At 32.8% G+C, this 16,472-nt stretch overlaps 2 protein-coding genes across 3 annotated transcripts; both read right to left on the bottom strand.

Moving 5' to 3' along the window:
* Positions 1-994: 994 nt before the first annotated feature.
* LOC130818303 (uncharacterized) lies at positions 995-7,747 on the bottom strand. 2 transcript variants are annotated; one of them, XM_057684427.1, is made up of 6 exons: positions 7,468-7,747; positions 6,119-6,240; positions 3,893-4,062; positions 3,382-3,459; positions 2,500-2,644; positions 995-1,645 (listed from the first exon to the last, which is right to left on the bottom strand). In XM_057684427.1, exons 1-6 carry the CDS (start codon positions 7,580-7,582, stop codon positions 1,238-1,240), a joined length of 1,038 nt encoding a protein of 345 aa, XP_057540410.1. In that variant the 5' UTR covers positions 7,583-7,747; the 3' UTR covers positions 995-1,237. The 2 variants fall into 2 exon arrangements, with proteins under 2 accessions (XP_057540410.1, XP_057540409.1); XM_057684426.1 differs by having other exon boundaries at positions 6,113-6,240; positions 7,468-7,746.
* Positions 7,748-9,528: 1,781 nt separating this feature from the next.
* Positions 9,529-13,941, bottom strand: LOC130818271 (calcium-dependent protein kinase 33-like). Its single transcript, XM_057684384.1, has 8 exons — positions 12,842-13,941; positions 11,739-11,882; positions 11,500-11,652; positions 10,736-10,848; positions 10,453-10,620; positions 10,247-10,374; positions 9,930-10,029; positions 9,529-9,842 (listed from the first exon to the last, which is right to left on the bottom strand). Exons 1-8 carry the CDS (start codon positions 13,548-13,550, stop codon positions 9,765-9,767), a joined length of 1,593 nt encoding a protein of 530 aa, XP_057540367.1. The 5' UTR covers positions 13,551-13,941; the 3' UTR covers positions 9,529-9,764.
* Positions 13,942-16,472: the final 2,531 nt, after the last annotated feature.

Raw genomic sequence — 16,472 nt, 5'->3', positions numbered from 1 at the left:
CATTTATTGTAATTAGTTCAAATTTTTCCTAATTATTGTTCATTCTCATTGAGCTGATTCCTATTATATCGTGCTTTTATTTAACATTTGATTATCACAATGTCATACTTGATTTTATATTTTTAAAAACTTTAAGGGTATAATTTGCATTTGTTGATAATATGAATAATATAGGAAATTGTTTTTAACATTTAATGATCATATGTTGTTTTTATATATTTTAATTTTGTTATATAATACGTGAAAGCAATAGTTTACTTGTTCAATCTATTTATTTTCTCATAATTTTCATGTAAATTGTCAAAAAAATTAAAGCTTCTAAAGTTAATATGCCAATGTTTGTGAAGGTTTATAAGGTTAAATCAAGATTTACTTGTTGATCTATTTATAGAAGTCTTAAATTTGACAAGTCAGGAGACTTGTTAGACCCAAAAAATCTTACGCCCATCAGATTCGGTGGATTTGAGTCTGGATCTAAAAATTTTGGCCTCTTAAGATTTGGAACCAAGTATTAGATCCATTAAAATATATAGATTCGGGTATGGCAAGATTCACTTCAGATCTGCCGCATAATCATCTCTATTTTGTTCCAAAGATGGTATTTTTATATTTGTTATTGTGAATGAAATACCAATTCTTTTTAGATCAAATGATCTGTTGCATGGTATCCATAAGAATTTTTGTTATTGTAAATGGTTGCCTTTTCTGTATTCATAATTAGAATAAAAGGGCATTTTTTAAATTCAATTTTTTCAGTTTTTGCCTTGTCATTTTTGTCAACTTTATAGTAAATATATTTTCAGTTTATTTGTTTTTTTAAATTCAGTATTGATAAGTTCAATGTAAATTGGTGTTAAATTCCGTTTAGTAAATTTAGTCAAAAAATAAACCTTTTAGTTCAACTAATTTTAGTAAAATAAAATTGATTTTACCTACTAATTTAGAGTAATATGTCTATCTGTTCTTGCTTTGCAAGCAAATAAAATCGTACATATATACGTACATTGTCAAAAGAAAACATACATAAATTGAAATGGGTAATGAATGTATCTCATAAACATGACATTGGTTACAATTTCTTCTCTAGTTGTACTTTTCTTATACACAACTTCTACAAATTCCCAAATATAGTCTCTGTCAGACTTGATTCTTTAAAAATAATTTACAAGTTTATCTTTGGGCAAAAATGAAATGGCAAAAGAAAATAGAAGTACAGCCACCAAAAAGATCTACAAAGCTAGTGTCGACCACGTAGAGATTTGTTTGCGCGTGAAGCAAGAGCTATGGCTTTAGCTTCGGCGCTCATCATCCACTCTCTTTCAGCACGACGCTGATGTTGCCTTGCGTTCTTGGCTCGTTTCGGTGCCAGCCTTGTATCTCTTTCTACAAAAGCTAGCCTAAATTTCTCAGCCATGGATAACTCACTTGGATCAGATACTGGTGGTAAAATCGTGGTTGTAGTTCTACATGATGCCCATATACTGGAATCGATATCCTCGACTAGATGGCCATCCAAAACCGTGTCTGGAAGTGCTTCTTTAGGGACAAAAACTCCCTTGAAGCCAAAAGGTGAAGGTTGCGGGTTCACCTTGACACGAGGACATTCCGAAGAGAAATTCTTTAAACAATCAGGATCAATTTTTGGCTGCAAACAATATAAAAGAACGAGACATAAAAAGGGTCTTCGAGAAATGCTACTCGTATTAAAATAATTGGAAATTACAGATTTTTATATATTTCATGGCATAGACTATTGGAATTCAGATTAAGGCAAGTAGAAAGGTGTATCTGGAAATCTGAACCTTTTGGAAATACAATACTTCTATGACTTATGCGAAAATATCGACCTGTCAAAGGGTCTTACAGCTACACAAGAGGAAGTGGAAGTGCATGAATCTAAAGAAAGTGAACAAAAAGGGTCAATTTAGATTAAGCCCAATCCATCTCAAGGTCCATGTAGTTTCAATTATACAAAGACCGAGTGCCAGAATTAATGGCTAAACAATCAACGTCTTATCTATGTGGACGCCCTTGACAGTCAACAAATGACCCAAACATGCGCTTGACGAATAGGACAAACGAGCCTTCTCTGAAGGCAAGGTACTGCTATAAATACACAATTCCTTAATCGAGGAAAGGACTTTTGACTTTGGGCTTATTACTACCTTACTATAAACACAAATTTGTTGTTAGAGTCGGTCTCTCTGAGAGACGCATTAGATACATGGGCTAAATAGCACAATTAATACAAATTAAAGAGAAACTAAGAATATGGGCTTCTTGTTTTGAGGTCATCTCTTTAAGAGACAGTCTCTCACAAGAGTAGCTATACTATAAAAGATACCTTAAAATTGATGAAACGACAAATAAGGAACACCACAAATATAAGACAAACTTATTATCTATTAGTAGTCTTAACATCTCATGTCGTATTCTGTCACTCATATGTAGAATTTTAGGCATAGTCGCATTGAATCAAAAAGGCAATGTCATACATACCCATACAAGCCACTGCAGGGATTGTCCACCATGAGTGATCTCAGTCATATCAAGTTCCTCCCACAAATCTTCTTCTACATTCTTCAGCACTGGTTTAAACAAACCCAAGCATATTCTTGCTGTATGCTCACTCTGAGGGCAGCCTCTGCAATATTAAGTTTAATTCACAACCTCCTCTGAGTAAAAAAACACCAAAACCTGGGAGACCCCATCGTATGGACAAAATGAAATGTGAATGTTTCACAAAACGAATATGTGAAGTCCCCAAACCCAAAATCAAATTCATTGCTTTTTGGTGAAAATAGTTGTTGATGGCACAAATGCTAAGCAATCAATATATATACAGCCGGGATCCTGACAGACGTTTCTCATGCCCAACACATTAAAGCTTAATTAAACTAAAAGATGATAATGGGCTGATCAAATTAGGGATGGTCACTCAAAGAGACCGTCTCTCACAAGAATTTGTGATATATATACACATGAACATTTGCCAAGAACCTTTTTCCCGCTTTATAAAGCAGAGATATCAACTATTCTTAAGAGAAAAGAATTGAGAAAAAAGGTTTGTGAAGCTTAAAAAAATAAATGTATGACTATCAAATATGAATTCTTGTGCACACAGCTCAATAATTCCAATGCCATTTAATAGCTCCAACCTAGGCAAGATTTGAGAGTTTTCATGTACGCAATCTTATATCCCGATAATATAAACAGGTTGTTTCTGATTGAATCTGATAGAATCATTACATGATTTCACCTAAGTAAGTGCACATGATTTGACCACTACAATCCAAAACCAAACAATTATAGTATATCTTTGGCACAAGAATATTATACATACTAATGTTCAACGCCCAGAGAATGGAAGTTTGTGCATACCCACATCTTAATATCTCCAAGGAATGACAGTGCTGCACCAGTTGAGTAACTCCATTAGGTGTAATTCTGCTGCATCCGCTGTAAGAAGAGACTCAACTTAGCATTTGCATGAAACAGGTAATGAATACAAAAGGAATTGCAGTGCATTCTAACAAAGTCCCAAGGCGTCTAAAAGTGTACAAGAAGATCTAGGTGCATTAAGAAACACAATGAATCCCAGACACCAAAGAACTTTGCCAATGTTCTTATTTCTGGGAAAGGATGGGGAAGGCCATGTAACGTTATATATAAAATTCTTAGTCCCAAATATAGAGCATCATTAAAAGTTACAATATAACCAATAACAAGGTTTTTTTGCCAGTTCAACTCAGATAAGTACCACTTATCAAGCACAGTTGCTAAACTGAAGGTCCAGAAACACCTAGTGTAGTTTCTCTAAATCCAGGTGACAGCCCAAAAATTCACAAGAAGTTTTACACAAATTAGCCTTTCTAACAAACACATACTCAACCTTATATCAACTGCGCGCAGCTGACTACATATCTCGGCAACTTTTGCAAGACCAGAATCTGAAACATCTGAATAAGAAATGTCAAGAAATTCCCAGGTGCTATCAGCAAGAGAGAGGATTACTTCATCATCTAGAAGCTTTCTTCTCCTAGCAATTGCAGCAATTGCCATCTGCAGTTCATAAGATAACAAACAAACAAAAACTTAGGATTAGTTCTATTACTAATAAGATAACAATTTAAGAACAAACGTATAGAATCTTAGGAAACAACTAAAATCAGCACAAAAACTTCTAGGACTAGAGCTATTATTAATCAAAAGATAACAAACAACGCATCCAATTTTTACAACGACAATAATTATGCAGCCGACCCCATATGTTGGAAACTTAGGATTTAAAGGTCTTGACATTGTTGTGTTGTTGCACTAATCTTAAAAACATACTAGTTGCAGATCCAAGCACGTGCACCCCTCCCCCTTTCTCTACAGAAATGTTACAAAACAACTGAACAAAGTGACGTGTTTTCGGCTTTTTGGCTACCTAGTTAGTTTTTATGCTACAATGCAATCAAAAGAACTCTTTTGACGGCCTTATAAGCAGTTATCAAAAAAAAATCTTTTCCAGTAATTAAATTGAACAACTTTGAAATTCTCCCTCCAACTTTTTTAAAATATCATTTGGCGATTGTAGTATAAGAAATCTATAGGCGAGGAGAAATTCCCCAATATCAATCTCCTCCTAACATAACATAATTAAGCTTCTCTCTCCTAAGCACATATCCTTATTCACTATCTTCAATCTGTATTATCTGCTATTTTCCCTCATTCTTAACCTCTTGGTCTACTACAGACACAGAGAGATAGAAGTTTCAGAAGGCAGGTGCTATGGATTGCATAAGGAATTTAAGAAAGATTACCACTTTACTAATCTGTTCAACATCCATATCTACTACAATAGAAATAACCTAAATTGACATTTATATAGAATAGGAGGAAATAAAGAAGCCGAATAATGCACAGTTAATGAAAGGAATCAGGAGAGAGATGTTTGAAAAGGTAGCTTCACTTCTGATTTCAAAGGCATTGTTAAAAGAAAGCAAATCATCATAGGAGGGAAAACATCCATTTCATTGAACAACAACCAAGGCGTAAAATAAATACATAGGTTGACTGTATGAACACGAAATCATCTTTTGTGATAATCCATAAAGACCCTTTTGTTCCATTCCCTTCTACCCTTATTCTTAATAAGCTTGCCTAGGCGCACCTAAGGTGGGAGATGGACAAGGTGCTTTGATAGGGATATTTCAGGTAATAGAGGCTTAGGACACCTCGGAAGAAGTCCATTTGATGTGGACACTTTGCTTTCTCTTCTTTTCTCCACTTCTATTCTCCTTTATTCTCTTCTTCTTATAGTGAGCATAATTAAAAGAAAGTGGGAATACATAGGCAGGTACTGGTTTTTAGCACTAGTAATGAACTGACAATGAAATTATATTCCAACAGGAGTTGAACACATCTACAACATAACACAAAGGCAATAGTTCTTCACGAGATGTGGACTAGGAGAAAGATTGATTAGAACGGTACAGCTAAAACATCAAACAAAGGCAATAGTTCTTCATGAGAAGATACAATGGACTAGGAGAAAGAAGGGTACTGAAAGGAATTTGGCCAAGTGGACTGGGGATCGTTAGTGAAGCCTTAAGAAATACCAACTCACTATGAGAAGGGACACCATACAAGAAGCCAACACATATTCTTGCTGCATTGTTTGTGAAAGCTTCAGTTCATAAGGCGTGTGAAACGGAACATGAAAATAGGCAAAACAAACCAAATTCTCACACTACTAAACAAAATTTAACAGAAAGGCTCAAATACACAAAGAAAAGCACACATCGGTTAAGTAGCCATATGCTCGATCAAGTATGCACTAAGTATGAACCTTTCGCAATTGGCAGTTTGGCACAATGGAAAATGGCCCATTAATACATTTCAACTTGTGATAAAAGTAAAACAGGTTTTATAAAACACATTTCTTCCAAACAATAATTGGTACACACAAAAATCAATCAAACCTTAAGTGATGATAATTAAACAATCCTTAATTTGTTAATTCTATTTACATGACCAAACGTGTGGAACAACACACAAGATTAACTTTAGCTACAAAGTAGAGAACTAAGAATTCGAAGTAAAAAGGAAAGAAATAGAATAAAACCTTTACATGTGTTGGAAAAGCGATAGCAATCTCAGCTAACTCTGGAATGAGATCCTGCAAATGCTTCCCGATGACTGTAATGCATAAGCTAACCAAACTCGGCAGTTTTACTTTTTTCGGTGGAAGAACTGCAAAGGTATGCCAAATTTCAACAGTTAACAAAAACATACAATTAATTCCCTGAACTCATTTGTAACAATATTCAGCATCAATACAAGCAAAAAGATTTCTGACAATTAATTCCTTAAACCCATTCACAACAATATTCAGCTTTAACACAATTACAAAGAATTTTGACAATTAATTCCCTAAACCAATTCACAACAATATTCAGCATCAATACAAACACAAAGGTTTCTGACAATTAATTCCTTTAACCCATATTCTGACAATTAATCCCCTAAAGTTCTAATTTCTAAACCCATTTACAACAACATTCAGCCTCAATACAATCACAAAGAATTATGACAAACACAATTACTACTATATTCAGCATCAACACAATCACTGATGAGGATACAGCACATTATCCGGACATCCGCCGATTTGCTTTCCCACTACTTTTGTATTAAGTTTTCTTTTACTGTTTTATTTTCTTAACTATTGGTTAGTTATTGTTAATCTTACTATGGTTAGTTAGTTTAGGATTGTTATTTTAGACCCCTATTTAAAGGGCTCCCCATTTATTCTCAATATACATAATAATATTTTCACACAGAAAGTTTCAGTTTGTCTTCTGCATGTTCTTCCATGTTGTTCCAATTCATAAAAACTAAAATTGCTAATTCTATCAATCACAAAGAATCTGGCCGCAACCTTCTTATCTCCTTTGATAAGGGTATAGTATGTCTTCTTTTAACCATCCTTAGACCCTTTCTAATCTCTAGGAGCAGAATTTAGTGGGTATGATGATGATGATGATGAATACAATCACAAAGAATTCTGACAATTATTTTCCTAAAAGCAGCAAATAAATTACTTCAATAACATCATACTCACATTGATTAATACCAGTATCAAATTCATCAGTTAACAAAAACATACAATAATTCCCAAAACCTATTTACAGCAATATTCAGAATCAATAAAATCACAAATAATTCTGACAACTAAATCTTAAAACCCATTTAATAAATTACTTCTATATCATCAATAATAAAACGATTAGTTACAGTATCATCCTCGTCTATGTCCCATTTACAACTATATTAAGCATCAATAAAATCCCAAATAATTCTGATAAGTAATTCCCAAACCCGGCAAATAAATTACTTCTATAGCATAATTAATCACATAAATTAGTACCACTATCAAGGTCCCTTTGTTCATCTAAAAGATTAAAGAAAGTAAGTAACCTCGGAAATTGAAAGAAGCGGGGGTAATGGAGGAATTGTGCTTGGAAGAAGAACTGAGAGCTAGGTTTTGAAAGGAAGATGTAATAGTGGACGCTGGAGCTTTGCCTTTCTCCATTGATGGAAGGAGATGAATCAGATGAGAGAATCGGAGTGATTGTTCGTCTTAAATCGATTCATCGCCGACGTTAAAACCCACCGCCAGTCCTCCAGTAGGCCCGGACTTTGGCTATTGAGATTTTACCGAATATCGCGGGCTGGGTTGACCTAGCTATAGTCAATTTTTATACCTAACCCGAAATCAACTGAAAAGACAATTGTAAACTTATTGGTGATAATTACAAATACAAAAGTTATTTATTAAAAATAGCATTGGTATTATCTTAGTCGAATAATAAGTATCACCTTTTCAAATAAAGAAATGAGTTTGATTTTTATTTACTTTTTTCCTTCATTCAGCCTAGCTTGTAGTCTCAAAAACAGATCAAAACGGACAAGCATTGTAACCATTTCATCTTATTTTGGTCACAAAATATTTGCTAAACTCTTTTATAATATTTGACTACTTTATTATTTTTTACCCTCAATTTATACTGTAATCTCAAGAATCAGTAACTATCAGTGTAAATTCTCTAAAAAATTAATACTACAATAAGGTAATTAAAGTGAGCCAATTACCATAAAAGAGTTTAGTGTGCTATTTGATATCCAGTGACTGAAATATGCGGGATGATCAATACTTGCACTTTTTTGATTTATAAAAACTATAACTTGTATATATTAAATTTTACAGCTATAATTTACACTTAAATTTCAAAATTTTTAAATTCAAAAAGGTATACGGAAAGGGAAGATTATTGAAGTAAGAGGAGATCAGTTTGTTGTATATATATTGTTTAATCTGTAGTTCATCGAGAATTAGCGGCTTTGTGTGACTGACGCAGTGGTTGGGTGTTGGTGTGCTAGTAGAGACCTTACATGGGTTAGGTTGTTGTCTTGAGTGTATTTGGCAAATGATTATTTCATTTTTTTTTGATTGATCAAAAAGTAAAAAAAAAATGATAAAAGTTATTAATTCGGTGAAAAAGTTGCCTGAAAGCTAATATGAATTTCTTTTTCCCTTGATTTTTGGCCTTTTGAACCATATATTTTTTTATTTAATACTCCCTCTATTTTCTAATGTTATTCTCATTTAGAATGTTCTATTTTAAAAAAAACAATTAAAGTAGAAGATAAAATGTTCACGAGAGATCTTGTTGATTTAGTTTTAATGTATAATTTTTATATTTTTATAATTTTATATAACATGTATTAGAGATATTGATCAAAAATTTTGCTTTCAAAACTATAAAAAAATAAATGGAAAGAACAAAAAAAACGAAAGAAGTAGCAAACAACCAATGAATGATTTTTACAAAAGATTTTCATATCAACTGACTTGAACATCTAACTAAGCTTAACAACTATGCAATTAATTAGTCAAATAAAACAACTGAATCAGCTAACAATCAACAACCAACCATAAATTTCAAAATACCCCGGTTTGAAACAAAAGGTTTTAGAATTTTTAAGATATTGTTGGATCATATTGAAAGGTGAACTGGGCTATACTTTTCAATGGGCATATTCTTGTAGAAGTGAGGCTGGAAGTAAAGGAGCCTTCATCCCCGAAGTATCACTAATGGGCATAGAATCTAGTTATCCCGATGCTATTCTTTACTCTAGTGCATATACGGTTCATATAGTCCACCTTTAGACTTCCGTCAATTACGACTCGTTTTTGTTTAGGTCATGACTAAATTTAAGCTGCCTACATTTGGCCATAATGTGCCTCTAGACATTCATCAAACACGATCCATTTTTGTTTAGGACATGACTAAATTTAATCTGCATGTATTTGGCCATAACGCGCCTTATTCTTTGAAAAAAGAGTCAACTCGATGGGCTGCTTGTCCAATGGCTATAAGATGCGTCGACGTGATAGATAGATGACAAATAAGCCCCACATCTAAGGGAAATAAATGACACAAGTGAAAGCTAGTTGTCTGAGAGCAATACACAAGGTTTCAAAACAAGTCCAAAAATCTTTCAAGTCAAATATGAATAAAATCACTCCCAAGGGACATTGTGTATGCACAAACTTTTTACAAAAAAATCAACTGTCAACCATATCCAATGATGGGTTTCATCCGACTTAGCCGTTCGATCTGGGGAACTCGTCCGTCATTCTAACCAACAGTGTCCCTCGACCATCATCGTCAAGCAAGAAGCTCGAAAATCAAGCTTCATAAACAAGTACGTTAAATAAGCTTTGCGCCAGGATTTTGCGTTCCGCTCCTCATCATCGCAACAAACTCGTCAAAATTTATTCTTCCGTCCTGCAATGTGAAGCAATATAATGCATGACTTTATACATTTACCTTGCAGTAAAAACCCAGTTAATGGTTAATCGTATTCTTGCTTACGTTATCCGTATCGACTTCCGTCAAGATATCTTTGATACAATTCTCGTCAGCAATTCCATACGACCTCATTTCATGTTCTAGCTCATCCGTTGTGATGAACCTGAAACATTTAATCAAATCAGTGTAACATAATTTGCCAGTTAATTTGCTTTTTGAATTCGCGATTCGCTCAAACTGACCTAAAATAGCCCAAAATGGACCATAATTCGCGATTCGCAAGGAGATTAATGAATTATGTGACAGTGAATCAAACTATAACGGTATCAGTATCGACTTCCATAAAGAATGACCAAGACGAGATAATATGAGCCACTTACCCGCTATTATCTTTGTCGAAAAATTGGAATGCTTTGTAAAGTTGATCGTCTCTCTCAAGCCTGTACCTATGCATTGTTGCGGTGATGAACTCGATGTAATCTATCGTTCCACTTCCATCTTGATCAGCCTAAAACAACGTAGGGAGTTAGCCAATGGACGAATCGATGTCCAAGTAAAGAATCATCGCTAAAACACTAACGCTTACCGCTTCCATAAGTGCCTTCACTTCGGTTTCTGTAAGCTTTGACCCAAGTTGAGCCAATCCTTCCTTCAACTCATCATAGGTGATTGATCCACTTCCATCCGTGTCCATGTTTGCAAACATCTGTTTCAACCCTTGGATCTCTTCTTCCGGAAGATTCTCAGCAATCACCTATACACAATAGGAAGATCCGGCTTGTTTAAATGCTTCGAATTCATTCGGGAGATTAAACAATTTCATGATGATACTAGTTGAATATGGTAAAAGAGGTTTAAACTTTAAACACCTTTAGAGCAAGCTGCTTGAGCTTGTTCATGACTCTGAATTGCTTCATCCTGGAAAGAACAGCACTATCAATTGGCTTATCTGATGCTTCACCTTCTTTGAGCCATGGATGATCTGCAGTTCAAAATTCACAAGTTATATGTACATTACTACAGGAAACACCAATGGCAAAGGCGCGGTATTCCTAAACTATCCCATTTTAGAGAATTGATGAGATGAACCGTAATAGCTGATTACAGTGACTGATTTGACCATCTGATTTTATTAACTGGTTTGACCAGTGACCCCTTGCTATGAGCAACTTGTTCAAAAACAACTTATTCATAACAATAAGTTGTTTTAACCAGCTAATTTACCAAACATTAGCATTGGCTGGTTTGACCACCCAACCTCTAATTATATACAAAATAAGTTAAAATTGCACAATAAGATATATTGCCAAACACCCCCGCAAACTCCATAGATGCATTGAAAACGAAAAGAAAAAGTTTTTGACAATTTGCAAACTCGGAGTCAATGGATAGAGAAAGTGATGCATTTCAATACCTACAACTTTAAGGTACGCCCCAAGATCACAAAGAAATCCTTACTCTAGTACTTCCATACCAATTCGAAGATTTCTCATCGCCAGTTAACAATTTGTCGATCAATGCAGGGAAATATGGATAGATTCATGTATATCTAATGGTAAAGAAAGGACCTAATAATGCACATATATATTCCAAATTCCTAACAATATATCTTATAGCCATGAAAAATGTATACCAAGAACTTGAGCGGCAGTGATTCGTCTTTTGGGATCCGGTGTTAACATCTTCTTGACTAGGTCTTTAGCACCACTTGAAATTGATGGCCATGGCTTACTTTCGAAATCAATATGTCCTTGAAGTATAGCATCAAAAATCCCTTTCTCCGTTTCTACATCAAAGTATATATGAAACAATTAACACAAGGTTCTATTTTACTATCATCAAAGAATTAATAGAAACAAGACGGAAGTATACCAGCCCAAAAGGGTGGAACACCACTAAGTAAAATGTATAACATGACTCCGGCACTCCAAATGTCAATCTCCTTCCCATACCTACGACGTAACAGCTCAGGTGCAACGTAGTAAGCACTACCGACTATGTCCCGATAGACTTTACCTGAAAACATGGTTCAAAAATCCGAGTCAAAAATCAAAATATAATATGACATCTTCTATATCGTAAATTTGTAATGCATGTTGGAAATACTTTACATGTGTGGAAGATCCCACATCTCTAAAATAGTGGGTTGTGGACTTACGTATAATACTTGGTGGGTAATTTTCCTAATACCATATTGGTTTTGGTAAAGAGTGGACCTCATCAAGTGTATATGCAATTTTACACCCATTACCCGTGGGTTTGTGGGCTTGAGCCCATGGGTGCCCCCAAGGTGTGTACACACGAGTGGACGCATGATTATGTGATGAATTGTCACGGCCTAACAATGCAATCAACATCAATCTCCTTGACTTCTTTACAAATTACAATTCTTCTCAAATATAGAATGTTGATTACCAATCTTCAATCAATCAACATAAAACAATGGTAATGACAAAATCAAATCAAGCATTAACCACATGATTACATCTAAAATTGAATATTTTAGCATAACTTAACATGAATCCTCAATAAGAAATTTGCAAACTTAAAGTCAATGGATGGAGAAAGTCTTGGATAGGGAAAGGGGGAATAAGATCAAATATGAAGATATTCAAAACCTAAAAAGTGTTCAACATTACATCAAGTCAAACTACCATCAAAGCACATTTCTCAAACTAAAGCAAATCAAAAGGATACATAATACTAGCAAACATTTGAGCAAACACAACCTTTACAATAATGCCAATCAATACTCCCATCTAAGCAGAGTTTAGGAAGCCAAATATATGCAACCTCACCATAACAAGAGGTTGTTTACGACTGACTCTAAGCAATTAAGTGGCTCCATCTAGGCATGATCCGGTGTCAAATGTACACACTTTTAACCTTATTCGTGATAACTAAGAGATTATTTCCTATAAAACGTACATAAGCAAACACAACATGAATTAACAAAATTCAGTTTCCATTTATACCTTCTTCAATAAAGACAGAAAGCCCAAAATCAGTAGCTTTAAGAGCAGCATTTTCATCCTTGCTAGCAAGCAAGAAATTCTCGGGCTTCAAATCTCTATGCATAACACCCATAAAATGACAAACATGAACAACATTAACAATCTGTCTCAAAAGAATAGCAGCAGCCTTTTCACTATAATGCCCTTTAGCAATAATCCTATCAAACAACTCCCCACCAGCACACAATTCCATAACAAGATTCACAGATGTCTTATCTTCATAAGCACCTTTAAACTCCACAATATTAGGTTGACCACTCAAATGTTGCATAATCTGAATTTCCCTTTTCATATCTTCCTTATCAGCTCTTGTTACAAGCTTCTTCTTAGAGATTGATTTACAAGCATATTGATTACCAGTTTGTTTATCAACACAAAGATATGTAACCCCAAATTGACCTCTACCCAATTCTTTCCCTAATGTATAGTACATCTTAACATCTTCAAAGGGTTTTCCTAGAATTGTGTTTGGATCGGATTTATGAACTGATTTTGCTGGGGTTGGAGCTTTTAATGGTGGTTGAGCAATGGGCCTTTCCGATGGTGGTTGTTGAGGATACTGATGATTTTGTTGAGAAGATTGTTTGGGTTGATTGTGCTCATATCCTGCTTGTTTATACCCATTTTGTTCTAGTTTTGAATCTTTGTTTTTGCTAGCACAAATACCCATTTTGTTCAACAAATTTCTTCAATCTAGGGTAAAGGGTATTCAATTTCGGCACTGAATTTGAGAATTAAGGACTAAATGAACTCAACTCAGTTGCAAATTTCACGGGAAAATGCAGGATCATGCGTTACAAAGAGCAAAAATTGATTAAAAAGACTGTTGTAATTGCAAAAAAATGGAAGGTTTGAAATTGAGGAGTTATGATTGAATGTGAAATAGTCAGCAGATTCATGTGTTAAAATAATGATGAACTGAAAGTTTCTGTCAAATTGTTGGATAAAGAATTGAGAAAGAGAAGAAGGAAATAAGTGAGCAGCTACTAATGGCAAAAAAAATATCAGACGGCAAATCAGGCCAGTATTAATAAATTTGATTTCATGCTTTGATTGAGATATAGAGTATAAATGTATAATTGTGTTTAATGGAATAAATACGGGTATTAATTATTAACGACTTATTTGTTAAAATATCGCTTGTAAGTAAGTTTAAGTTTAATTTTGAATGTCATTAGTGAATACTTTCTCCATTTCTGAAAGAAGTTCTTATTTTCATGTTAGAATATTTCATTTGTTGTTTTCATAAAAAATCATTTCATTTTTATCACAAATTTTGAACAAAAATAATCTTATTTATGCGCATTTTAATATTTTAATAATATTTATGCTTCCCACATGTCTTCCACTAATTTTATTTTAACATTTTTATATTCCATATGGTACCCACTTGTTTTCCACTAACTTTATAAAAATATTTTTTTATCACGTGTGATCCTCATATTTTTTCCACTAACTTTCTTTTAATATTTATAGTCCTTACTTTTCCTCCATCAAATTTATTATTCGATTAAATAATATTTCCACTATCTAAGACTAAATGATTCTATTTTTCTTCATATCGTGAACATTGTTTATGAGAACTTCGTTAAGAAACAAAAGGAGTAGCAATTAGCTCGTTATTACTACTTTCTGTTATTCATATCAATTGTTCTATTTGATTTTTGACACTATTCATTGATTATTTTTTGACATTATTTATCGATCATTTTTTGAAATCTTATTTTATCCGTTAAATATAAATTTTATTAATATAATTTTTGATTTAGAATTATTGTAGTGAATTGAATAGAATGTAAAAATCAAATAAGACAAGTAGTGTGAATTAGAAAGAATATTTAGTAGGTCATACGGTAACATAGGCCTTGAGTCAATTTTTAATTTTTAATATTACCTTCGTTCTAAAATATCCGCTACATAAGAATTTTTGAATTATTCATCGTTTAAGCTTATTTAATACATTGAAATTAATGTGTAAGAAAAAATATAGTAAAGTGAGATTTTATTTAAATTGTCTAATTACATATTTTCATAATATTAAATTTTGATAATTTTTAAATGAGTGTATTTCAATATATAAATAAATAAAATAACACATTGAATTACTAGTAACTCGTGGCCTCGTGACCTGCATTAAACCCGCCCCGATTCAGTCCAAGTGGCCCATTAACCAGTTCTAGTCTTGAGTTGAGGTAGCTACGTGGACATAATAGTACTTTATGGAGTAGTTATATGAGTCGAAATTCCCGCAGAAAACGTAAGAATTGTGTTTGTTTATTGACTTGCATGGTGGTTGACTCATTAATCATGAGTCATGATTAGACCTCTTAAATTTTAAGTTAACTCAAAATTAATCTGAAATCTAAAGTTGAAAATATAAACCTATGTTCAAAAATTATTGGACTCAAAAATATCGAAAATTTTAATTGAACTCAACTAGTTTGATCAGTTTTGTTAGTATTATGAACAATAAAAGTAACACAAATTTCCATTAAAAATAGTTTTATCGCGACATAATTATAAGTTGAGTTAGATAGCTCAATAAAATAAATTAAAATATCTCGTTTGTTCTTAAAATTTCAGCTTTTGTTGTTTACTGTTTAACATGTCATTAAATGTTATAATGAAAATTTTAAATATTAAAACACTATTTTTTGAATTTAAATTATTTTTATAGATTCGTACAACCGTGAATCTGTCTCATGCAATAATTTGATAAAAAAATAATTTTAATTTGGGAAAAACATTTAATACGACTCAAACAATTATGAAATACCCATAAAATCTTAATAATAATGCAAATTGTACTAGTTTAAATTATCTCCATGCATGACTTAGTCAACTACATTAAATAAAGACAACTTATCAAATCATTGTTTAAGACATCCTTAGCTAGACACATATGTTCTTAAATAATTTTTATTAAGAGAGCAATTTTTATTTAAATATACGGTACGCTAGAGAAAGGAAAAAAATTAGCCGGTCAAAATTAAATTTAAGATTTTATTTGAAAAAAATGGTATTTATTTTAATTGATTGAAATAAAATTTTAATTCTATAAAAAGATTAATTTAATATAAAATCCAATAATGTACATGTATTAGAGGAAGTAAGAAATTAGAAACTTCATTTTAAGCATGGAAAAATAAATGTTGGGCATGTCAATCTTAATAATTTTGATGTTGCCACGTCATGTATATATAAAATGTAAATATCTTTTAATCATATTAGATACAATTAAATCGGAAAAAAAATCATTACTCCTATTTTAATTTATAAGTCAACTATCATGCTAAGAGCAACGTAGTTGTTACTTGTTAGTTACTTAAACAGTTGTATTAGTAGATAGTTGTAGATATTTAGCTCTCTAACTAACTGTGTATATTAATATTCTTCGATAAAACTTTCATGACACATGTTAGATTTAGTTAGAACATGATACGTTGAGAAAATCTTAAACTGCTATTTTTGATCTTTAAATGATATTTGAAAACAATCACCTATACCCCAAAAAGCTACTAAAATTATTACCTTACTATACAGAATTAATTGAAAATAGCATATAAGTGTCATTAAATCATTAACAACTATT

The sequence above is a fragment of the Amaranthus tricolor genome, chromosome 7, assembly GCF_026212465.1.
Source record: "Amaranthus tricolor cultivar Red isolate AtriRed21 chromosome 7, ASM2621246v1, whole genome shotgun sequence".
Taxonomy (NCBI): domain Eukaryota; kingdom Viridiplantae; phylum Streptophyta; class Magnoliopsida; order Caryophyllales; family Amaranthaceae; genus Amaranthus; species Amaranthus tricolor.
Note: the sequence above shows the minus strand (reverse complement) of the source record. Positions and strands in the feature narration are given on the sequence as shown.